The sequence below is a fragment of the Solea solea genome, chromosome 18 (genome assembly GCF_958295425.1).
Source record: "Solea solea chromosome 18, fSolSol10.1, whole genome shotgun sequence".
Taxonomy (NCBI): domain Eukaryota; kingdom Metazoa; phylum Chordata; class Actinopteri; order Pleuronectiformes; family Soleidae; genus Solea; species Solea solea.
The window spans coordinates 3,523,557-3,550,475 of NC_081151.1; the positions used below are offsets into that span (position 1 = coordinate 3,523,557).

At 41.6% G+C, this 26,919-nt stretch overlaps 1 protein-coding gene across 2 annotated transcripts in view; it reads left to right on the forward strand.

Annotated features, from left to right (window-relative positions):
- Window positions 1-26,919, forward strand: part of dlgap2a (discs, large (Drosophila) homolog-associated protein 2a) — a 139,902-nt gene that overhangs the window by 7,581 nt on the left and 105,402 nt on the right. For both annotated transcript variants that reach the window (XM_058615410.1, XM_058615407.1), the window contains exons 2-3: window positions 1,828-1,882; window positions 2,251-2,298. In XM_058615410.1, coding sequence (XP_058471393.1) covers window positions 1,828-1,882; window positions 2,251-2,298 — 103 coding nt within the window. The remainder of the gene's footprint in view (window positions 1-1,827; window positions 1,883-2,250; window positions 2,299-26,919) is intronic.

Here is a 26,919-nt window from a genome sequence, read left to right on the forward strand (position 1 = left end):
TGTGTTTTTCTTTTACCCGGTTGCCAAGCAACGCAATTTTGTTGCCAGTTTCACTGCTGTGTTTTCTGTGCAATGACAATAAAAGGAAGTCTATTGGCTCAGGTCAATAATCCAAGGATCCCACACGTTCATGTATTTTTGCCGTTGTGATAGATTTGGTTTGCATTTTTTCCTTCAAGGTTCAATGTTCAAAGGATTAGTGACATCTAATGGCGAGACTACAGATTGCAGCAAACAGAGGCGAGAGGAAACTACTGGCCTTCACATACCAGTCGTCAACAAGTTGTCAGCTGTCAGTTAAGACAGATGCACGTGTTGTAAAGTTTATTTATGCGAGTGTAGCTGTTCTGGCTGGCTGGTTTGTCTGTTGCAACATGGTGGTGTCTATGGTGTAGACCTTTGCCCAAAGTACACATAGAAGTGTGATTATAAGCCAAACAATCTTTATTTTAAAGTGATTATCGCCTTATAGAAACAGATTTATGGATAGTACATCTGTCTCAGCACAGTCCCTAAGCAGGTGCATTAACTCGGACCCTGATAACCTGCAACGCTAACGCCTAACGAAGCCCTGTCCTTTCAGGGAGGGAAAAATAAACAAACTGCCATGTAATGACAGTATTATTTCTCTTGGTGTGCCGCGAGCGAGGTAGAAAATGGGATTGGATGGCAGGAGTCTGTGTGCTTGAGGTCTTCCTCACGTATGAATGATGGAGTGGGTTGATGGCTCATTGCACATCCCTGTGCACAGACAAGCCATTCAGTTTCATTTCTATTCTTTAAAATTTTTTTTTTTTCTTCAACAGGTACCATTATATATGCCCTCCTCTTCCATTAAAAATGACACTTACCTGAGCAGTCAGGTCCAGATGGAATGATGCAAAAAAAGAAAGAAAAGAAAAACACATAATAAAATAACCAGCAAGTGCAAATTGTAAAGAGGAGGAAGAAGAGGTCTGTGCATGTGATTAAAAAGTCTTTCTGCAAAACAAAGGTCCTGTGAGTTGACGCCATAGTTCAGCATGAGGGTTTTACCTTTACTCTCTTTAGGCCAATCCTATGTCTGAGTATGCAAATGCTTCAGAAATGACAAATAAAGGAAATTTGAATTGGCTGGGAACTGGTCTCTGCCTCTCACACAATGTCGCCCGGACTTGGCTTCATTTATCTGATGGATAAATGGAAGCTCCTGTCAGTTAGATGCAAGGACAAAGAGTCACACCTGCTGAGCCGCCAACGCTTCTCCTTCTGTTTTCGGATCCCTGGGCTTCTTTCAAGAAATCCCATTGCCTTTTGAACATCAGTAACATGTCAAGGTGTCACAGCAATCTTTCAAACACAACATTTTGCTTTTATTTCTTGGCAAAAATGACTGTAAGCATACGGCTATCGTGGCATCAACTCATACTTGTGATAATGCAATATTTGGCCGTTGTATTTGCTGATCAAACTTTGCTCCTCTCTCCACAACAAACTGTTGCCGCAGCACATTTTTAGTTCACACACACTCTATTTCTTTCAACTCGGAAATGAACTTTCAGCACACACACAAGCGGGGTGGAAACGTCAATCATTCAGCGCTCCGCTGCTGAGATCACGATGCATAACCGAGGTCTCAGATAAATATGGGAGCGCCGTCTCTCGACTCAGATTGTATGAGAAACAGTCACCTGTTGCTTCTTCTGTAATTGTGGGTCACGTCGTGGCTCGGTGCTTCTTCTCCGCCCTGTTTATCTGCTTTGAGCCGCTGGGATATTAACATCTCTCTCTCTCTCTCTCACCCTCCCCCCTTTCCCCTCCCCTTACCCATTTGTTGCCTCTTGGCAGGTACTGCCAGGCATACTGCAGAAGCATTGCTGTATCTTACCAGAAAGGAACACAGGTAAGGAACAGACACGTGCTACTCTCTGCCCATTTAAAACATCAGTCTAACACTGGGTTGAAACAGAAGTCAGTGGGAGCAATGAGTGGGGAATGGATCCACAGTGGGCGGCTCATATTTTGTCCGTGCACCTGTTTTTGTGTACATGCTCCGTACATCACACCCCATGTGGCCCATTACACATTCCTGCTAACGTTATTGTTCCAACAGAGTTGTATTAGTTGCTTGAAAAACAATGAATCTGATTTGAAAAAAAAAAATTAACCTGACTCTCTGCTTTCTCCACTTATGTGTCAGAGGGAGTGAAGAATTTGGGGCCCAGTTGTTGCGAACTTGTGATGATGACAGGCTTCTTCACATCATTGCAGGTGTGAAGCGGTTGCTGATGAAATTGAAGAGCAGGGAGATATACTCAGGTACCTGGCTGCAGCTCCTCACAATAATGACTTCTTCTGCCTCTCTGTGCGTTTTTACACTTTATGGCGACTCAGCCTCTCTCTCTCTTTCTCTAACCTCTTTGACTGCGATGCGACTGCATGCACACGGGCTCACACCTCATCCATCCCACTAACAAAACCTCCCTAACGCTTCCCTGACACCTTTCGGCTGACTCATGTCAGACTCATGGCCATTTTGTCATCTAATGAGTTTCTGTCGTCATTAGTGAACTTCGCAGAAGAGCGACCTCTGCCTTAGACAGCTGTGTTTCTCATGCACAGACAAAAAGAGAAAGCTAAGTACACACCAATCGCAGGTGTGAGACACATGCTGAAGAGGGAACGCCAAGGGCGCAGCGACCTTGGCGACGAAGACAGATTTGTAGGGAGGTGTTGCAAGTTGGTGCGCCAAGGTAGAACTGATAATGGTGAAGCATCTTGCAGCGTGAAATTAATATTTTATGGGGCATGTTGGCAAGATTATCAGCCTCTAAGCAGATAAGGAACTTGATGAACCTGTAAATCAGTATTTTAAGTCTAACTCCTGGGTTAGATTTTTAAAACCCACCCGTGCTTGCTCCTCTCTCCAGTCCTGTGAACTGTTTTTGTTGAAGTATTTTGTGGAAGTATTTTGCATGCCTTGACTTTCCAGGCGGGACAAGTTGCTTGTGTGTTAAGTCGAGGTGTCTGGCAATCTCTGCCTGATGAATATGGAGGACCCAGGAGTTCACTTCTCAACCGGACGTAGAACAAGGTGTCCTGACAGAGTGGACACTTATTAAAATAACCTTATGAATAACCTTATGAATATGGATGTCTGAGCCCCTGAAACTTTTTGGCTGGGTGATTTTCGGCAAACGCCAGTCTGGGATTAGAGACCGGTATAATATTGACCGGGCCATAACGCTTGTGTCTGTGTGTGAATACGATGGTGTGTAAGCAACATTGTTGTGTGCGCTTGTGAATCGTAACAGCAGAATTCTGTTTCATGCATTAAAAAGACATTGAGCTTCTGTAAAAATACATTATGCTGTCGAGAAGACCGATGCGTCTGATGCACCGTCTCAAAAATACAAATGCTGAGTAATTTCAGCGAGACACAGTTGCTAACAACCTCAGTGCCCCTCAGTACCATCTGCATTTATAAAAATCTACTTTGGCATCCTGTTCCCATGGCAACTTCAGCTTCTGGTGCCCTGTAGATGCATTGTGTCCAATTTTTGATAAGCAAACACTTCTTCTTTCCAGTGTTTGGACGGTGTGTGGCTGCTGTATTTAGCATTATGCTAAATAGATAGGTATGAATTAACATTTGCATTGCACGAGGAAACTGTAGCGTTGAGTCAGACTTGAGTGAGTCTCAGGGGGGAGGGTGCGGGGTTTGAGGGAGGAGGATGGGTGGAGTGTTTGGAACATGACAAAGAGGAAATCAGATAACAGGAGGCTTTAATATTAATGTACTGGTGTGTCCTGCTGGTGAATGAAATCCAGACACTGCACTGTTGTGTGTGTCTGTGTGTGCGTGGTGTATTCATGTGCTTTGCTTTACTTTTGTATTGAGTGAAGGGCGCCCTCTTCTGGGCAGTTTCCCAGCGCCACTTCTTCCCCAGGCATTCTTTCCTCATTTACTCCCCCTTTCTTCTCTTTTTTCCTTGTAATTCAAAACCTTGTGCATTGTAAATAATACAGCGACTTATCGTAATCTTTTTCTTATCGCCACGTCGCTCTTCTCAAAATGTGCACTCACCATTCCACAAATCCACAGACCCTTCCTATTTATAGATATTAATTAACTTGTTGCAGTTGTTCATGCCCGTGCAAGATATCTGGCGTCCTATTATCATATCCTCCTGTATATTTCCAGTCCACAGACATTCCCCCCTGATCTGATATTTTTAAAGAAAGGACAGGGAGAAGTCATTTCCTTTGATTTAATTTACTTGATCCTCGTATTTGATGTTGGGATGACTGGAACATAATGTGCTCAGTCTGAGCTGCAGGGAGGTCGTCTTACAGAGAGCAGAGTAGATTTATTATTATATGTATAGTCTCTTACCATGCTAATACTGTTATCGCATCAGCATTGCGCATGGTAAAGAGGCATGCTGACCGCTGCATTGTGGGAAAGTCTCGTATACCAGTATTTGTTTCTCTCTGTTTAACATGCACACACGCATGCACTCATGCACACACAGTACTCATGTGTTGCTCTCTCGTGTGCAGGTAAGTGCACCTGTTGTTATTGCATGTCTTGCCATTTTTCACAGTTTTAGCTCAATATTTTTCGAAATCAATAAACCTTCACATGGCATGCCTGGACTGTAAATGAATCACGCCTCTCATGTGCTGTGCATGAGGTTTGTTTACATTTTTTGAGTGTGTTTCTCATGCACGATATTGGACTTTCTGTTGATATCCGATATGCCGATATATCGGCAGTGCTTCGGTTAATAACTGATACCGATATATACAGTACGTCTTTCCTTTTACTGAGTCACTGAGTCTCTTCTGTAGTGAAATTGACATATTTGACATACTCATGTCGCAGCAGATGTAGATATAAGATGTTTTTATTGTGCAAAATAAATAAGCATAAAGAAAATAGCTGTAGAGGGTTCTAGCATAAAAGTCAAGGAGGCAGCAGCTTATTCAAGCAATTTTAAAATGGCAATGAATCCAAATTTAAGCCACACAGGAATGAATAAATGAAGAAAAAATAATATATATATATATATATATATATATGTTTATGTGTGTATATATGTATATATGTCTATATATATATTATGTATATATAATATAATATATAATACACATATTAAATAGATAATTCAGCCTTTCGTTCACATCTGGAGTCAGATAACATAATAACATAACCTCCTTCACCAGCTGAGCTAATGGCAATGGCGCGTGACCCATGTCCAAATGCCAGGGCTGATTTGCTGTCCCTGTCCATCCCGGGCCCGACAGTATAATACAATTATATTACTGAAGCTGAGGGCTGTCTAAAATCTGACCGCGTGCCTGACTTTGGACATGATATCCAATAATACATTTTTTAGCCAACATCTGCCGATGCCACGCACTACAGAACAGATCAGTGTATAAACATAGAGCGCTAAATTCCCTGTTGAAATAAAAACACAAGCTGCACAGTTGCATAGCCATCTAAAATTTTACTCGTTTTGCTAACGAACAGAACAATTCAACAATTCAGACGTGACATCCACGACCTATCATGACATAACAGTAGCTTGTGGAAACTCTTAAAATATTTACAACTATCCTCCCACACTGCAGCATTTTCTGACCCGATATTAAATCTCAAACTTCAGAGTCGACTTCTGCACCTCTCTAATTGATGCCTAATTGTAGTTTTATTTCATTAAAAGGCTTTCTTTCTTGTCCTCATGGCAGGTCACTTTGCCAACCTCAAAAGTGATGAATAAATGTTTCTTAAAGTCAACAAGCACACATTAACCCAAGCGAGTTTGACGATTAAGATTCAAAGCACAGTCAAAGTACAGAAGAGGTGGGGGCAGACTCACAAAATCTAACTTCCATTACCTAACGCACTATTCTTTCCGTGTATTTTTTTATTTTTTTGTCCACATTTAAGTGCAAGCGGTTTGTCTGAGGACACGTTTCCATGGAAACAAGTTGGCCAGGAGGATTCGGGGGAATAGAGAGGGGACATTAAAAGGAACAGATGTAATCATAACAAAATATTAGGGGAGTTACACTTTAAAGTCCTCTTCCATTTTTAAAAGAGGAATTATTGACTCCTTATGAGAGCATCCTCACTACCTTTTGTGTCCCAGACACGGTTGAAGTCCTTGAGCTCCGTCGGTGACAGACTTGCCTCTTGGAGTCAGCCTCTGTCCCGAGTCACAGCACGTCCATCCCACAGCGCCCTCCCTCTGTGACTCTCACTGACCCACGAGTGAAGCAGCAGCTGCTCTATTAGCCTTCGTAATTAGCGGGCGAGCTGTCACTTCCCCCTGTGAATGTGTCCACATGCACGTAGCTCACCCACACACACACACACACATTCTAAATGCCTTATGCTTACCCTTACACTAAGACTTACAAAAACTTATTTCTAACCTTAACACTAAAACCAGGTCACAAAAAGCCCTTTAAAGTTGTGTCTCATTTTCCCGAAATGTCCTCGCTTCTCATGGTTTATAGGTTGTGTTGGTATTACACACACACACGCACACACACAGTAAACGTGTGTCCTCCAGCACACTCGATATCAATCTGTGAGAAAGCGAGACAACCAGGGAGAGCCTGTCTCTCTCTGATAGCTCTCAGCAGCACTGATGCTGACTCTGTATGCTCTTTGCACCCACTCTCCAAAATAAAAACACCCAGAGAACCAAAGAGAGAGAGAGAGTGAGGATGATGGCGAAATGAACAAGATTGAATGAATGCACACAGCCTAGCCTCTTTCTAGACTTTATATCATTCTTACCATAGGTAATCAGGCTTCAGATTGTGTCTGTAGTGCTATAGTTTGCAGAGGGTGTACCTCTTTTAAACTATGTTTTCTTGTTTAATTGAGGCTTTTTCTTAAAGATATGGGACACTTTTTTGATTAATAAAAGCTTTAAATTATCTATCTAGCTCTATTATGTGCAGATTTGTTGTGGGAAATGTAAATTTCAGCCCATATTTGTTCATAGGCTTAAAACACCATTAAAATGTTAACTACTGTGCTCCAATACAAGGAGGTCTGACTTAGTGACTTAGTTTTCTAATGATTAAGTTCATATTTGAGTCATCTGTTTATTGCTTTCTTTGTCCAAATTTGATTGTAGTTTTCCAAAACGAGAAGGTTGATGTTTCATATTCAGTTGCTAATTGCAAAATAACAATTTATTGTTAAGCCCTTGTATAATATTCCCTTTTCCACCATGTTTGGAGAAAATCTGTTTGCATGCATGAACGCATGCAGGTACACGCATACACACACATTTTTGTTAGGACAAAGCATTGACTTCCATTCATTTGGACAGCTGAAAAAAGCCTCCACCGAGAGAATCACGCTCTGAGGAGATGACCGTGTGCGTGCGCGTGTGCTGGCTCCCCTCAGGAGCTCTTCATGTCTTCTAAACTTTCGACTGCTGTAGCTGATAATGAGTCCGGCACTATCTCGTCTCCTCAGCCTTCCCTACTTTCTTCTGTTCGCCTTATCCCCTCATCTCTCTCCTCCTCCTCTGCACTCCCTCCAGCCCCCTGAAGGTGAACCTGCTGAAAAGGTACACGAGTGGGTAGCTGTGAAACGCGGCCTTCTCCTCGAGGCCCAGTCTGTGTGCGACTGGAGTCTTGTGGCGCGGAAATTGATTGTAAACGAATATGACACAGAAACAGAATGGACTACAGAGAAACTGAGCAGTATTCTTTATCTCTCTCCAACGTATTTGTGTGGAGATGAACTGTAGGACGTGTGTGTAAAGGTCATACACATGGATTCAAGGTCAAGGCTTTAATCTTGGTGAAAATCTAATCTTTTCATACTGCCGTCCAAATATACCTGCACATGGACACATCTCTGAGTTTGTGTGTGTGTGTGACACTTGTGCCCTTGAACTACCCAGTGTCTGACTCTCTGTAGACAGTCTGTCCCTGACATAATGAGCCAATGACTAAGCGTTGATTTAACGCTGAGTCACTCCAAGCTCCAAGCGGCTCATTAATAGAAGAACGGCGGTGGCAGGAAGTGGAAGAAATGGGAGGTGGTCCCATTTTTTGTTTGTTTTTTTATTGCTGTAATTTTATTCACAGACCACTGAATACCTTTAATCCTTTCTCTCTCTTCATCGGCAGCACACACACACACACAGCTTTTCTTCGAAGGATGATCTTAGCCCATAAACTTAACTAGTTCCTTAGAATTGAAGCTCTACCTGGTTCTTCATGAGGACTACGGGTCCTAAAAAGGTCAGAGGTCACACACACACATACGTGGTGCAATCATATTTCAGCCCGTTGTTATTTACACAATGATACGTGTCCCATCTATTTATTACTGTATAATAAAGAAAACAACAGAGGGATGGAAAACACAGGGAGACTCATCGATCATATACCAAGTGAGATAGAGGTAATAGTTTTTGGTGTTGTAGGTGGTTCATTGTGTCATTTTGAAGTTAATAAAATGAATCGGCGTTGATAATTATGAGAGACATTCGTCTCAAATGTTTTTATAAAGTGTCACGGTTGAAGATTTTCACTGGGAGATACCAGGATGGACAGGATTAGACGTGAGCATATAATCCAGGGACAGCTCAGGTTGAACAGTTTGAGAATCAAGTAAGAGAGTCAAGGTTGAGATGGTTTGGTCACGTGCAGAGGAGGTTGTGAATCAGGAAGACCACAGAGAAGGAGGGCATGAGGATAGGTAGTGTAACAGAAGAGGACAAGATGGAGGTAGATGATCTGGGAGAAGCTGAAAGGTATTTATTTCATACTTTACGGCATATTTTATCACATTGATGGAGATAAACTCCAAGTATACGTATATCTTTTTGAAAAGAAAAGAAAGAAAACAAGTTTATGAGTCGCTACTGCATGAACATTATATCATTATATTATAGCTTTTGTTTTCGTCAACGTTTGCCTTTTGTTCCGTTTGGCGAAGAACAAGCCTTCACTCCCATCGTAGCATGTGTGAACTCACGCCATCTGCTGAGGAGGATTTTATGATGCAACTGAGAGCCCTGCAGCTGCTACTAAATGGACCTCATGGTAAAACTGCGTTGTCATGTCCCGTTCCCAAAGTCGAGAATGAAAGCTCAGTCTCGCTGCATTAGCACGTTGCAGTCAGACTCATAGTTGATCAGAACCTTGACGCTTACTTTTTGCCTGTTTTTGTAGAGGTTTCGCCATGACGAGGGTTCCCCATCATTTTTTATGTCCTCGTGTTTTCTGCCAGTTCAGCAGATAATTCTGTGACACACACACTCCACTATTAAGCTGTCTGGATTAGTGAGTGTTGTATTGACGCTACAACGGTCAACATTGCACTTTTTCTGCTGACTTTATTGGACTATGTTTCTGTACATCTAAGACGGGGAGTAAAATAAAGTGAAAGCGACCTACAAGCATTTTTGCTTTAATTTCCTTGAGGGATTTGAGGGGGGAAGTTGCAGCCCACTGCCTCCATGTTTTATTCTAGTTGCCTCCATGGAGTAGTTAGATAAAATTGAGTTTGTAAGGTGACAGAGAGGGGCGATTGTAAAAGCTCATCTTAAAATCTGTGGAGCTTTTGACAAGCTGAGTCTTTCAAACCCAGTCGGCCTGGATTTGTGCTTGGCCGTGTACATAAAGGTGATTGGTGAATAATAGCGAGCTGCTTTACTCGTATCATCTCCAAAGGCGTTTGCAGCACTTTGTTTCAAAGTTTGTCTGTGTCTAGTGTCAGAAGTGGCTCCCGTCAATATGAAGACCTGGAAGGGCCTCTCTGTGGGGAGTGTGTGGGTTTTCTCCAGGTTCTCCGGGTTCTCCAGTTTCCTCCCACAGTCCAAAAACATGCAGATGTTGGGATGAGGCGAACTGGACACTCTAAATTGACTGTGAGACCCCGCGACCCTCATGTGGAGGATAAAGCCGTAGGAGATGAACGAGTGAGTGAGTTATTACACCTTTAGCAAACTCAACATCAGCTGACTGCTTTGAACTTGGAATAGCTGTGTGTAGAGCTGCAACTAACGATTATTTTCATAATCGATTAATCTGACGATTATTTTCTCGGTTAATCGATTCATCGCTTTGGTGTTCGGAATATCAGAAAACCTTAAACAATGTTGATGGGTGTTTGTCAAACCTGGAAATGATGATGTTCTCAAATGTCTTGTTTTGTCCACAAACCAAAATGATTGACTTTTAATGATTTATTTGTTATCCAGAGCAAAGAAATGAAGAAAATATTCACATTTAAGAAGCTTAAACAATCGGAAATCTTGTTTTAATCATGAAAAAAGCATCAAACGGATTATTCAATTATCAAAATAGTTGCCAATTAATTTAGAAATCATTTCAGCCCTAGCTGTGTGTATTTTACTCTGTCTGTATGAACGTGGGGTGGTGCAGTGGCCAGCATTGTTGCCTGACAAGACGGTCACCGGTTTGGAGGGCCTTGTCTGGAGTTTGCATGTTCTCCATTGGTGCGTGTGGGTTCTACTCCAGTCTTCCTTCCTTCACAGACCAAAGTGGTAGAAAATGGATGGATGGATATACAAATTAGATTTTGTATAGGCCCAGTTCCCAAATTACACTTTGCCTTAATGGGCTTTCCAATCTGTTCATAAAGAGACAACCTCTGTCCTTAGACCCTGGGTTTGTGTTGGGAACAACTCCCCAAAGACCACTTTAACAGGTACTGTAGTTTAATATTAATAAAGTATATATAAAGAGAGCATTCATCTCTATTCTCTTTTCTCTGTTACACCCTCATTGCAATTCTTTTCACCATTTACTGGAGGATTACACGAGTGAGTGTGTATTGATTTTCCATAGGTTGGCATTTTGGCATTTTAGAAGCCCCGGGTGCATATTTAAACTAAAGCGCTCGCTCTCCTTATCTGTCAGTTGCAAGGATGTCATTGATCCGATTTTTGTCCGTCTCTGGTTTACACTTTCAGAGCAGAAATGATCCCATTTTTTATTTAATGTAGTTGCCTTCGGTTATCACCGTGTGCTCACGGCATTTCATCTTTACAAGCCACAGTGAGGTCGTGGAGGTTAGTTATCTTATCTTATCTCATTTACAGACAAAAGAACTAATCATCATTTCAAGATACTATATTTCCTTCACTGCCGAAGTGACAATGATACATTATTTATTTAGTTCATAGAGTCATTTAATACTGGAAGTGTTTATCATCCTAAAAAAGTATCAGGATGTAATAATTACAGGTCATTATCGGGTGCACTGCAGTGCTGCCAGCACACATAGTAATCAGATCACAGATCACATAGAATTATGTAATAATGGAAATTACTACAACGTGATTTCCACATTCTTTCAATCAGCGCTATGTGCATCAGGACTCTAATATCACAAAATAGGGCTGAAGAAAAAGAAATGCTTGAATTCAATGTTTGTGGTGTAACTGAGATATAACCTATTGAGCTTAAGCAAGCAACATTTGATTTTTAATGTTGTTTCATGTATTTTTAACTTCATCGAGGTCATGAAGCCATGGAAGGAGTGCGAAGTCTCAACACGTAACTGTTCCAAGATGAACTCACAGTGTTGTGCAAGCTGTTATCATCCCTTAAAAAGGTAAACATATTTTTTTATATACAATTAAAATGTGATGTACAACAAGCTTCTTTTGTAACTGAAAACCAATTTATTGACAATACTGTAACTATAGCAGCCTCTCAAAGCAAAAAGAAACCCCAAATCTTTATTGTTTTCCTCATATTCTTTCCAGTCATGATAAGATTCTAAAGGACAAAAAACAAATAGCACATCATGTAATGCATAGATTATTTTGCTTAGTAATTATTATTGTTTGTTACTTGGTAATAATTATATTATAGTAAAATATGTCTCAATGCGCTTCTTCTCCGAGAAGTCAGAAATAAATCAAGCATAACATTCAATCACTAAAACGTGTTTTTCTGTTCAGCAGTGCAGCTAAATAACTTCAATTTGACGTCCTAATCAATGAATAATAATGTGTTTTGTAAAATAGTACATTTGGAAATTCATGGATAAAAATAATCATTTTATTTTGGCCTTAAATTAAATATAATTCCGGTGAAAGAGCTTCCACATACATAGAAAATGCTGTTAATTTAGGGCAGCTTGTGTGTATCACAAAGCAAACCAAAACTTCTCTCTCCATCCTTCCCATCGTGCCCGATGTTCTGAACACGTTCCCCCCGCTGCACCAATTACGCAAAAGTGACACCGTTCATTTCAGCACTCATTATTCTCGCAGCGGCGACGCTGAATACATGGCGGCTCATTTGGCTGCCCGGAGTTCTCCCGCACCACCAGAACGAGGAGAGTCCGACTGAGCTCCACCTGTTCGTCTGAACACGCTGCAGGCAAACAGTTGTGTGTGTCTCTTTTTATGCACAACACTTCTTATTTGCCTCGTCTCTTTTCACATTTTGTGTCACGCGAATAAAGTATAGAAGTTTGCGGAGGGCCAATCTCAAACGCAAACATTTGTCTGACTGTTTTGCACTGTCGGGCGTTCAGGTATTCGGAGGGAGGTGATAACGTTTTGTCAGCCCAACAGACACTTGAAGCTCTTACCACAGTTCTTTCTTTTCACTTTCTATTTTGCGGTAATGCTTTGACGGCTCACAGTGACCATGTCTGGTTTGTTTTCACGGAAGTGACATCATCTGTGGAGCTGCTGTAGCCGGCGGTTCACAGAGACGAGCCCGTGATTTCATTAACCAGGATCTCAGCCAAAAACCACGTTCAAGGCAGGAAGTCAAATACCAACGACGTGATTTGTTACCACGATGTGATTCTCGGACATGAAAAATGTCATAGTGCAACTGTCAGTGGTTCTGGCGTCACATTAATCTGCTAAATTGTTTCTCTAAAGCTCAAACAATCTATAAAATGTCACCTTAGGTTCTGTCAAGGTGGCTTTTTAAAAAATGTTTTGTTTTTTCTAGTCAAAGGCATAAAAGACAAAGTTTAAACATACAGTATATACAGAGGCATCTGGGAAACATGCAGTTAACCTGTTCCTGATGATATTAGGGCTCTGGATGCTTCACAGGGAACTAATAAGTCTAGGATGATGTCAGATTTAGAATTCTATCCTTTGACTAAGGGGACGCCGGTGTAGTGATCTGAGGACCGTTGTGATGTGGTTGATCCTGGACCAGCTGCAGCTGCCTGATTGACTTTTTTGTCCTGTAAAGGCACCGTTACAATAATACGTTTTTCTGTGTCCTGTTTGGACAGAAAACACTTGATCCTTGCAATGTTCTGCAGGTGCTTGCACATGCACGTCCAGTACTCCGCATGGTTTTCTTTAGGTCTTTGCATCAGGCCACCTGCCACCAAGGCTCTCACAACTCCCCTATCTGGCTCTTTGTTGAATGTAACCGATTATATTTGTGCCCGGAGGGGCCAGAGAGACGAGGCCGTTCCTCCTCTGCATCCTTCAAAATAATAATCAGTAAAACGGCATGCAAATCATCCCTCGCTCCGTTTTTTTCAACATTCCTTTGGCTAATTGTGATTCTGCAGTTTGCTATGAACTAATAAAAACCCGACATGCTCTCTCACCCCCGATTCTCTGCGAGACATAAAATGAGACATCGGCCACAAACTCACTCGCTGAGGATTTTACGCTATATTTGAAAAGATGTCTGGCATTTTTCTTTCTTCTTCTCTGTCATCAGTGACTCCTCTTTGTCAGGCGGCGATCCACATCTCTGAGATGACCTGGCTCTTCTTTTATCTCACTATGCCCTCACAAATGGCCCCTGGAAATACCTTTATTAAGGTTGAATGGGTTGTCAGTGGAGAGAGATTTGTCTTTACTCATTAAGCGTTACCGTTTGAATTTTTTTTTTCTTTGGTTCCTGAATTTATTCATCGAGTATTTGTTTCTGCTCTGTTTTTGCACGATTGCCCCCCCCCTTGTGGCAAGAGTGAGACCTCCAGCTGGGCAAATGATGAAAGACGACCAGTGTCGCCCTCATTCCGCGGCTCACCAGGATATTTCATTGCTCCGTGTTAAAGTTTAGGGTGTGTAAAAGCGGCGGGAACAGAGCAGGAGACAGAATGAAGTGCGATGTTGAAATAGAAATAAAGAAAACCTCACCACGAAACTAAAGATTTAACCGTAATTGCAGCAATGCAAACGTGTCGTCTGTGATGTAATAGCGATCATTTTTAGACATTTCAAAATGTCAAAAAAGGGGAATAAGACTTGAAGGTGTTTTCTTGTTTGTAAAGTGTACTTACAGTACATTTGTTATAAAATATTTCCAACACTCTTTAAATCTGGACCGTTTCATTTTGGTCGCCTTGTAATTGTGTCATTTGCTGCCGCGTCTCCACTCCGGGGAAATGAAAATGGAGGCTTCTGCAGAACTTTGAGGACATTAGATGAGCGCCCACGACAGGCAACAACATGCACAGGAACTTCCTGAAACATCAGCGTAAGGAAGGAACTTGTCCGTCCGTGTGTTGTCTTTTGTTTATTTGCATTTTATTGTGCTTATTTGGCACTAAATGGATCTGAAGCTGAAGCTCTCCTCGTCTTTTCCCCCCTCCAAAACTGTATCTAAACCATGTGCATATTTAATCAGGGATATATTTATTTATTTATTTATTTGTTTATTTATCTGGTTGTATGTTAAGCAGACGTATTTGCCTGAAAGTTGTCTTTGGAAACTAACTCATGAGCAGTGATGCTCTGTAATCAGCGGATTGACAGAACAGACTCATCTAAAAAGATAAAACTTCATATATATATATATATATATAAACTATATACTGCTACTGCTTCAGTTAATCCGGAAAAGCAAAGCTGACATTAAGAGTGGACAGTCTGGAGGTCAAGATTGTGATTTAGCGCCCCTTTAAAGACCCGTCGAGGACAAAGACACAAATGACACTAGATTCTCTGCTGTGAGCTCTCGGCAGTTCAGAGGCCACGTCGAACTTAATTAAATTGTGTTAGACAGTAAAACTATACCGTAGCACTGGTGTGATGGTGTTTTTATGCACTGGGGGAGGGGGGATATTAAAGAGCAGCAAATTCAGCTGCTCTAATGCTGTGATGTGACAAATGTTTGAAGGTTTTTTAAAAAATAACTTATGTGAGACTTCTTCTCTGCACCCAACAGAGAAGAAGCCCTGCTGGGTGCAAGTTGAAAAGTCACCTGTGGTGGGAAAGTAAAACAGACGTGCGGCAAAGCATTTTTCTCTGTTTGTTCTTCTGGACTGGAATCAGATATTCTATACCATGAAAGACGAGAACAATAGCAGCAGATCCTCACTTTGAAAGTGCGAGAAATTACAAAAATCTATAGCGTCTGTGAGATCGAATTGTCCATTGTCTCCAAAAAGAAAACGCTTTCTTCTCTGCAAAACCGTCCTGTGGCGTTAACGAATAAAGAAATTGATCCACTCAAACAATACTCTGCATTTAACCCTTAACTCCGAGCGTATCGCAGACGACACATTTGCATCACCGTAATTACGGGACAGTCTGTGCTATTGGAAAAATTCCAACGGTTTCTGAAAGCTGAGAAGTTGCACATCAAAGCCCATGTGTGGTTATTACGGTAATTTCACTCGCGCTGCAGGAAGCCGGCGAATCAGCATCTTTGTCACCAGAGAGGCGAGAGTTGGAAAAACACCTGTACTGTACATAGTTTCCATTTTGTTGGCCAAAAACTCAAACAAATGTTATTTTAAACATGTTTTATGCTGTTCAAATGTCAAATTTAAATTGTTAATACACTACTTTAACATGATATTGTTATAAGTTATTCTGCAAAAAAATGGGCAAAAGCACTGACTCATATGACATTTTCTGGTTTAAATATGGTTAAAATAAGCCAAAAAAAAAGGCTTTGGTGTTTAAGTGTTAATAGAACAAATATCAAGTCAAAAACAGTTTGCCTCTCTTCTTAATCAACCATCTCAAAGAGGACCCTTCTGTTTCTTAATTAAAGAGGCAGCAACAGACAACTTTTGTGTGTCCCCAGCGTTTGCAGGTGTTATTCATTTGTTCACTGACTCGCTGAGTCGCTTGCAGCGGGGAGAATTGTGACATAATAAGCATCCTTGCCAAAAACACCCCCATCAGGCATTTGGCTTGTTAACTTGAACTTGGCTAATGAAGCAGCAGGAGGGGGGGGAAAGCCAGCAGTCTGTTAAATAGAGACGTAATTTAGCCACAAAACCCGACAAGAGTGAAAGCAGTGGCGCTTACATGTAAACGTGGGCGTTTCACTTTCAACATCAGAGTTTCAGCAGGTTTCTATAGCAGCGGTGAAACAACTCAAAATCAAGTGTAAATAAACAATCCCACACATTTTCCTTTAAACAGAAAAAGCAATGATGTTCATTTCACCGTCTTGCAACTTTGATTTAACTGAACTTTACTAATAACATTGACTTTTTATTACTACGGCGCCAAACCCTGATGTTTAGTGTCTTAATATTATTCATTTGCTGGCGGCCTTAGCGACTAATTAATTGAGGAAGGAAGTTGAAGTGGTTTAGCGCTTATGGTTTAAAGAATAAATAATTGAATAAATAACTGAACTCCAGCCTGTGGAGACTTTTGATTACACAAACGCTGGCACGTCAATAAAGTAAACATCAGAGTCGATTCTTCACGCTCACTCCTCATTTATTAACAATAAATCTCCGACAGAGTCGCTGACAAATTGAATCTTGTAAATTAAAACATAATAATGTATCAATTACTACAAAATCAAAGGGAAAGCGAACACGATATTGAAATTGAATGGAATATAAGCAAAAAACAAACAAATTTAGATTTTTTTTTATATTTAGTTCAGGGGAGAAATTTAAGTAATGTTTGCAGTTGGTTGTGTTGGGAGAGTAAAGTGTGAAATTGATCTGCACACCGTCTAAATGAATATTGGGGCCGAGGCAATCGTTCAATGAATTTTCAGTTGGTTAGCAAATTAATCGTCATCCATTTTTGAGTTTTCGGCTTCTGAAATGTGAATATTTTCTTGTTTATTTCAAAATCCTTAAAAAGACTGAAGAATTTGAACAAATTTAGACATTTAAGAGCATCATTTTCAGGTTTTAAAAAACACCGATCGTCATTTTCTGACATTTTATGGACCGAACGGTGACTCGATTAATCGAGAAAATAATTGACAGCTTCAGGACTTATTGATATATTATTATCATATATATATGTATATCACCGTTATCAGAGGCCATGGTGTAGTGGATAGAACTCGGGGTTCGAGAACCGGTCGGAACAAGGGCCTTTCTGCATGGAGTTTGCATGTTCTCCCCGTGTGTGTGTGCGTGTTTTCTCCAGGTCCTCCGGTTTCCTCCTGGATTAGTTAAACTGGACATTTTAAAACTGACCGTATGTGTGTGTGTGAGAATGTGTGTGAATGGTCTTTATGGGCGTGTGACCCCGCCTATCGCCCAAGGTCAGCTGGGATTGGCACAGCGTCTCAGTTGTTCCTTGGGTGATCTCTACTAAAAAGGCTGGTGTGGCGTGAAACTGTATTTAAATACCACCTGAAGGCACTGTGGTTCCTTATTTATTCGTACATGCAAGTTAAATATCAAACCTAATAGAAAACGTTATACTCACAGGCTTACTCACTATAAAAATCTGGTGCTTCATCATGACCTTCAAAGCAAGATGCATGCTTTCCCCCCCCGAATCCTTCCCTCCACCTTTATAAAGATGAACACATTATGTTTACTTAGCCAGGACCAGAAATGTAAAACCACCCTGTAACAAATCACACGGGGCCCCGACGCTGAAACAAATATTGGTTTTCCTGGCCCGAGCGAACGGTGGAAGAGCTTGTGAAAGCAGCATTTTTCCTAAAGCAATAAAGGCCAGACAGTCATGAAGACAGATGGAGGTTATCTCGCCGATCTTGCGTGTCCAACGGCGCGGGCCCAAATAAGGCCCCGCTGGGGAAGCCACAGGGGGAAACTCACAGAGGGCTCTCATTAAGAAGGCAGTAATGGTGTTTCACACACACACACACACACACCTGCCTCAGCAAAATGCAGCGTGGATTTGACAGAGAGAGAGATGCACACAGTCCATTAGAGGCGAGCCACAGCTTTTGTCCGCCTGCTGCTCTGCATCAAAGTTAATCAGTGTGCTGTACTCGGCCGCGACGCGTTGAGGATTATTGACAGGTGAGGCTCGTACATCAGCGGGCCTCTTTGTGCTCAAGTTGTAGGTTGACGTGTGGAGGGAGCATCTGCATAAAGAGCGCTAATGACACCCCCCTGTTAATGACGCCGGGTAAATGGCTCGTGCATCACGCCGTACAAAGAGTCTGGCCGTGTTTAGTGGTTGTACTACTCTACAGGAACGATGACTCTCTGTAAGGCACACTTTTCTTGTTTTAAGAGCAAAGAAATCTGACAATGAGGTAAAAAAAAAAAAAACTAGTACAAATTGTAAAATGCTTTAAAACTAGAAGAAAACAGGCCCCCAAAAAAGAGAAAATTCTGTCCTGATATTGCTCTTAAAATTAGATTATTCTGGTGTAGTGGTTAGCACTCTGGCCTTTACAGCAAGAAGACCAGGTGTAACAGGCCAAATGAACCCCTGCCTAGAATAAACTGTCCTAGGCCCCCCTCTTGTTTAAAGAGATTTTGATTGTATTTACACAGAATATTTACACTCACTAATATTTATAAACAGGAGCATGTGTTTACCCTGGAATAATCTGTGTTTTAGCCGAAAATAAAACATGTTCTTGAAATGACAAAATGTAGGTTATATAGAAGTCATCAAGTACTTTAGTAAGTTTCATACATTTATCCAAAACAAGTCTCTAAATACTAACAAACTTTTGACATGTCACATTTCTTTAGGGTGATATTGATGTGGTGGATTAAAATGTCCATAAAACCATAATATACACGGGTTTAATCTAGCGTATAGGCTGCTTTAACCCCGGGTTTATTCTGGACTGGGGGTATACTATGGCCTGTTTGACACCTTGAAAACAAGGGTCTTTTTGTTGCATGTTCTCCACGTGTGTGCGTGGGTTTTTTCCGGGTTTTCCGGTTTCCTCCCACAGTCCAAAAACAAGCAGATTTGGGGATTAGGGAAAATTGAACCCTCTAAATTGACCACTTTGTTTGTCTCCATGTGTGGCCCTGTGATGGACTGGTGAACTGTCCAGGGTGTGACCCCCCCGCCTATTGCCCTATGTCAGCTGGGATTGGCACAGCTCCACCCACAACACGTGTATATGTGGAGGATAATGCGATACAAAGTGGATGGAGATTATTCCTCTTAAAGCAAAATTTACTTACTTTCTTTTTAGGCCAAAAAAAAAACTAGAACAGTGTGTGTGGTGTAGATGTAATGTAGATAAAAGCAGATGTGGAGTAAATTAGCAGTCACTCAACATTCAAGTTCACACAAACTTGTCACTTACTCCTTTACTAGTTTCATAATTAGCTTTTCTTTTTTTTTCTTTTTTTTACCTGACACATTTTCCCCTCTGTTCAGTCGGTGCATTCTCATGAGGCAACATCAACATCTATTTAATTTTCCGCATCAGCGACTCATATATTATGAGGCTATTACAAGTTCAGCTCCGGCATGCCTTTATTCGAAGGCGGCATTTTTTTTTATCTCCGCCTCTATTTCCAGCCTGCGTCGTGCAGATTATGTAATTCCACAGCCTGCCTCATCCTCAGCAGTGAGATGGGTTTGAACCTGCAGAGCCAGAGTGAGAATCCCCCCCAACCCCCCCCCCCCCCCCCCATGTATGTGGGGCTCTGATGCCGCTGCCACCACCAGCATAGTCATCTCCCCATTGTTGTACTTGGTGACACGTGGTCTCACGGTTAAGGCAAAATGTATAATGTAAGACGAAAAGACAAACCGAGACAAGAGCGCAAGTGTGAGTCAAAAAATAGGAAGTCCAAAAATACCTGGGGAAACACAGGGAGCAGGAGCACGAGGGGCAAGAACAGCAAAGCAGCACATAGATAAGTTGAACAGATCATCAAAATGGAGCTTTTTGCCTATCAGCATTTGTTAAGCATTGTTGTCCAGTGGTGTACATGAGCTGAATATTGACGTTATTAACCTGCACCACTGCAGCGCTCAGCAAAACCAGGGTATAACGGACAATCGCTGTCCTCTTGAGCTAAATCTCACCCACGAATTTGCTGAAATAGCTCCCGTTTCTGAATTCTGTGCTCTGGCATGCCGTTCACATGCAGTAATATGATCTGTAAACAATCGTACAAGACACACGTGAATCACATCAGCCGATTACATTGGAGGTGGAAAACAGGACAAACACAGGAGGTGAAACTTGACGAGACGCAAGGAAAACAAATGTGGTTGTTTGTCTTTTTTTTTTTAAAGAAAACTTTTTAAATAGTTCAAAACTGTATTTTAACATGCACTAAATTGCCTGATATTGAAAGTTATTCTGGACAAATTGGCAAAAGCACTTACTCATAGGACAAATTTACATTTTAAAATCATTGCCTGATTTATTCGTTGTTAACAGTAGCAGAGGTTGCCCTGTGCTTCACTTCTCTACATTTTCCGATTGGAGATGAACTTCCGAATGAGACCATGAGATGGTGCTGTGTGTCTGACCTGGGATCGTGTTTACTAGACGGGAAACAAATGCATGATGCTGAAAGACAAGGTGCACATAAAAGCTGTGATCACTGACTCAGTAGCACTGTTGAGAAACACAGACCAGCTCTGTGCTCTTTCTGATTTATATCCTTTTGCGCTTCTGCTGAAGCTGTACATGTTTATTTTACAAGTGCATGTGAGACTGCAGCTTTTTCTTTTTTAAGTCCTTTACCCACTTCTATCCTCTTCGCCTCGGATAAGAAATGCACCCATACTGCTTAGCATTCACCTGCCGTGCACCGTGACTCAGCTTATCTTTAGTCTGCACGACTGATAGGGCCTGCAGTGAAGAACAGGCCTTTGCAGGAGATTTACATCACTTTTTTTCACCCCTTGGACGCCGAGGAGGCAACGTCACCGGCGTACGGGGCAGCAGAGCGGGCCGGGGACCCGTGAAGCATTCAATCTGTGTGCCATCACAACGCATCAGCTCGGTGCTTCGCAGTCCTGCTCGGCAGGCAGGCACACGCGCGCGCTCACGCACACAAGATGGATATTTGAACAGGGTTTTAGCAGCCTGCCTAAACACTGCAAAGTCAACACAAGTGGAGTAGGAGGCTAAGTTTGAACAGGCTGCCAATTCAGTGTCAAGCATTGGAAGAATAATTGAAACAAGGCAGGAGCAGCAGCAGAGACAGACGGGCAGCATTTTTACTGCATATCAGGGTCATAATTAGCTGGGAGTGACGAGAGAGTGATTCCCAATGATTCTGTTTGCCTGGTTTCTTTATTATTAGATGATTATTCTCCCTCTTTTGGTGTTGACCTCCTCTTAAAATCTCTCAACCTAAACTTTTGGCTTGTTTGGGATATTCTTGTAGCTATTTTCTACCACTTTATCCTCCACCAAATGCAGGTAGAGAGACATCATCATTTAATTTCCTATTTTCTGCAACTTTCTGCAACTCCACAGGAGATAAACCCAAGATGACAGATCAAAGGCAACAGTGAATTTTTAGAGGGCAGATCAAAGGCAACAGTGAATTCTAGAGGGCAGATCAGAGGCATCAGTAAATTATTAGAGGGTAGATCAAAGGCAACAGTGAATTTTTAGAGGGAAGATCAAAGGCAATCTCCTCCATTTTGCATAAAACTGTGTATTAATGCACAGTCATGAGTCATTACACACGCACACACACACAAACACGTAGACTTTTCACAGATGCCCCGTAGAGTTTGTGTATAGATGCACATAACTTTATATTGCAATGATCAGTGTTCCCTACGTATTATTCACTGCCCACAATTTATTATTCATAGCTTCTATGACCACACGTTGGAATTTTCAATATTCGTGTACCTAGACCTCTCGCATAATTGCGGCCATTAATCACACAGGGACACCCTTTATTACTGGCCGGCGGTGCAAAGCAGTGACCTGAGTCAGCATATATTGATGACGTCCTATTTGAATGCTTTAATTATTAATAAAGCGTGTTAAACTAGCTAGGGGATTTCCTCAGCTGAGAAGAAGAGCGGGCAGAGTGTAGCAGCGTCGGAGCCGCAGCTGAGTCGAGGACAAAGGCCGACGTACACCTTGTAGGGTCCTCTCTGTTTCTCTCTGCTCAGATTTACTCGTCCTGAGGAGCAAAAAACAAAAACAAGTGTTTTGTTCTCTGACTGATAAGAAAAACACGGATCTTTTCTGATTTAATCTCATCTTGCTAGACCAGTCAGGTTTGGTGTTTCTTCCCTCCTCCTGGTGTGGGAATTTGGGAAAATTGCTGAGGTGTGACGGAATAGTTTTTTTTTACAGACACACGCTCACACGTCATCCTCTGACAGGTTTTTTTTGTAACTGAGAAAACATGTACTGTGTGTAAGGGGGAATATGAGGATCTGTCACTGCCATTCATCCTCCATGCTGGCCAGAGGCCAAGAGAGGAAGGGAGTACAAGGGATGAAAAGTGTAGCCTTGAATACAGGTTTTTCTTTTGTTTTACAGCAAAATAATAACTCTCTGGTATTCTCTTTTCTCCAAACATCTTTCACAGCGTGATATGCCTATAAATTGTATATAAGTGGAATATTCTAGCCTCAAAACAAACTCTTGTTTTGAAGTCTCAGGATTAGCAATTTGACTGGTGCACATTGGACGATCCAGTCACATTGGTGTCAACTCATACTGTGCTTTATTGTCTATTTTCCTCTAAATGGGAACATAATTTACAAAATTAACATGCTTACTGACATAAATCAAGTGAGCAGCAGGCTTATTTCCCCCCAAATTTCCCAGAATTAGTTTGAAACCTCACTTTTCAAACCAAAATACTACATTCACTTATATTTTCAGTCTCCACGCTGAAAGGGTGTCGGTGCAAAGAAACCTGAAATGGATCCCAGGCTTTGTCACTCACACCCTGACAGTGTTTGTGTAAAATGCCTCCTCCTTTTGCCCCTCTTAAACTTTCTTTTACTTCCATGTCATCTCATGTCAACTCCTTTCCTCATGGGGGAGCTGTGATCTCTTATTCCAAGCCACGTTAGAATAAAATGCTGGTGTCTTAGAGCTGCTATATTTGGCACCTTATGACACTTACTCGCACACATATATTACTTTTGACCCGTGGAGGGAAATCTTAATTGCGAGAGGGTGATCTTTTGACCCGCCCACTCTTTGTTTTTTTAGACAGTGCCGGCACTTGTGTGGCAGATAGAGTGGCCCAGTTATCACGCCTGGCTAAAATATGAAATTGAAGGATTATAGTAAGTCCCGGCAGAGTGGTTGTTCTCTCCACTGCTGTACTATGGATTTCAGCATCGCTCTCGACTGTCTCCACTGCCGACATAAACGCTGGAAATCACTGGATTTAGAAAAAGGGAAAAACAGTGTATGTGTGTATTTGTACACAATCTAATTAAGCGAAGCCCTTTGCCCTCCGTTTCTCGGGCTCTTCTAACAGATTAATCCTTTCGCTTCAAAGCAGACGCGGCCAGAACTCCTACAAAAATGGTCTGTTGTGTTGTAATACTGTTGGAGTCATGCTGTCTGGTTTGCCTGCTGCCATTTGGGCTGTGAGAGGAACAGGCGGATTGGCATGAGGGCGCATGGGAGGGAGAGAGGGAGGGGGAGAGTTTGCGGGAAGAGGAGGAGAAGGACGAAAGACAGACTGTGTGGAGGAAGGCAGGTTCCTCATGCACAGCCCAGTGTTTTGGACGGTGGCTTGGAGAACTGGCGCAGAGCCTATAAGCAATAACGAAAAGACACACTTTATATTTGACATAGTAGCGTCGTGTACGTCCCATATAACCATTAGTAGGTTGTGTGAGTCCTGACTTCTCAACCACCTGGAATGATATTTAAAAAACCTATTTGGGCATTTCTATCATTCATCAATGGCTCTCTAGTTCAAAAAACACACCAATCAGCCACAGGATTAAACCCACTTACCTGTTGAATTGCTGTAGTCGACTAAAAAACACACATTACCAATGATGCTGCTTCTACCGGGGTGAAATTGATCGTTCATGTGCAGCAGCAAGGAGATTTGCCGATGTTAGAGTGAAGTTGTAACTCTGTAACAGGACAAAGGAAAAAGAATATGCACGAATATGCCTTTGTCACGGGGACACATTCCATTTTTGTATCCGTCTCCCCGAGCCCGAGCAGTCGTCTGGTACGCTGTAAAACCCTGAAATAGAAAAAGCTGAATAAAACTCATTTTTATTATCTACAACTGTGCCTCTTCCTACTGTGATATGTCAAAAATATGTTCTGTGAAAGCGGCTCCGCAGAGCCATCAGGAAACAACAGCTGTTCAAGATCACACATATCATTTACTATAGTTTTTTTTATATATATATATATATATATATATCGTGCAATGTACAGTGAGTAACTGAGCTTTTAGACTCCCTCTTGTCACCATCATTAAAATAAACACATCAAATTTCCTCGACATCATTTAATGTCTATGCTTAAACTGAAGCAGCACAAAAAAAGCCTTTCTCTCACCATTCTCATTCCTTCCATACACCGAACCACTTCCTGTTGTTCCATTACAGTCCTAATAATGTAACAGTGGGTGTCGTCACTTTCAAAACTACCTTTGTACAGACGGACGGTTCGTGAGCTCCTGTGTGAATTAGTCCTCTGCTGCAGGAGAGCTGTATGTTAACTCTGACTGCTGGGTTTTTTATATCAGAGTGATATGAGTTTTCACTCTTTAGTGTTACAGTAATTCATCATGAGCGGTTTACAACTTACCTTTGTACCATTATGGGTTGATGAATTGGACCTGAGCTGCTGGAATTTCAGTGAGACACCCAGAATGAAGGGGGACAGTCCCAAAACCGGTGGTGGTCGTGAAATGCTTTAAAATGAAAATCACTGTGCAACGAAATGTAGTGGACATGCCATGTTTGACTTGGTATTTATACACCTGTATTCAAATGGCGACCCGAGGGCCACATGCGGACCATAGACACCAGAAAGGACAGGGTTTGATAGCAGTGATAGTTTTTTGTGTTGTGTTAAAGGCAGTGTGAGATGTTTGTGGGTCGTAAATGACATAATTATGTTTATTTCAAAGAGAAACAAAGGCTAACATTGTGCCCCTGAGATGAGAAATGCATTTATTTTTTTTATTTAAAATAGTTACAGCTAATACCGTGCACTTTTTTCTTTTTACCCACTTTGAGGTGTACGAAGGACAAGTGTGACCGAAATAATTGAATTGCTAGTTCTTTTATTGTCTTATTGGACCAGCTACTGTAAATGTCTTGGTTTGAAAATGCATTCCCATCTGAGTTTGTAATTGAATAGTCCTGGAGAAGCATTCCAACATTTGAATCACACGGCGGCCACAGAGCGCTGTTTCTTTTTATTTGTGTCACATATCTAATGACAGCCCCGTTAGCCGTGCTTGACTTTGTTTATTCTTTGCTTGTGCGATGTTGAAAAGGAATACTGCAACGCTCTGTAAAAATAAAAATGAAAGAAAGAAAAAAGCTGAATCTCATAGACGAGCGGCGACAAACTCTGAACATGCTGAATAATGGATGAACTGTGGTGTTGTGATGTTTCGCCGTCTGATATTCTTCCAATTTCCTCCTGAGATTCTTGGTGAGAAACAAACAGGTGCTACCAGGCTTTAGTTACCTGTACAGTGGATTGAGGATAATGGTTTTTTATGAACCTAGGACATGGATTTTGGCAGATTTTTCATACTGTTTTTATAGCACAAGTTCTTTTTCCTGCAGCCTATGAAACGGCTCAATACTCATGTGTCTTCTTTTTGAGGCTGACATCAGCAAAATGTGCAAAACAAATCCCTACTCATGACCTTTATCACTCACCCAAACAAATAACCCCACCCCTGTTCAGTTCACACAGCAGTATAATTATTATGGGGTAGGGCAGCGCCATCCTTGTTAATTCCCAGCTCTCTGTATTTCCTCCATGTCTCTGACTTTTGATTCCATGCACACGTAATGGAAGTCATATAATACAGTCGAGGGCTGTTACTCCATCACTGTCATACCCACAATCCCAGCAAATTAGCTCCCCCTCAGCTATCATTGCTGTGGCGTGCTACTCTAAATATCAAATGGCTCTACTAGACGGGAAACCTAAACTTGATTGCTTTCTTTTCATCTCAACCTTAGTCCGGCAATCAGCTGAAATAACAATTACAACTTTTAGGCAAAGCCCCTGAGCTTGTTTACAAAGCTGCGTGGATGTAGTACATCCCACTGACGCAGACACGTGGGCTTTAACACAAATATGTGCTGGAATATGAGTTTTTTTTTTAGTGTGATGCAGGTTGATATCCTGTTTCTCACCATGGCGACACATGATTTAACCTTTCACTTTTTTACCTTGTACTGTTCTCTCATACTTCTGTACATGACTAACTGTGTGGAAGTACTGTATGTGGGAACTAACCAACTCGTTATCAGACTGCAAGCAGTCAAATTCAAAGATCCTCAAAACGGCACAAATCATGTACAGAGCACTCCATCAAAAAGTACCGCACAGGTAGTTTCAGTCGGGGGAAAGCAATTCTGGTTTATGAGGAATACGAATATTCCTGGTAAACCTCTCACAACTGAAGGAGTCAGTTTATGGAATAACTGCAATTAAATGAAATCATGTGTAACAATAATCAAATAATATACTAAACAACAAACAGGATGGAAATATGATGATGGAGACTCCCATTTGTACTGTTTTTTGATTGTAGGATTTTTTTCATTTCATGTCCGACCATTAACTGGTTGT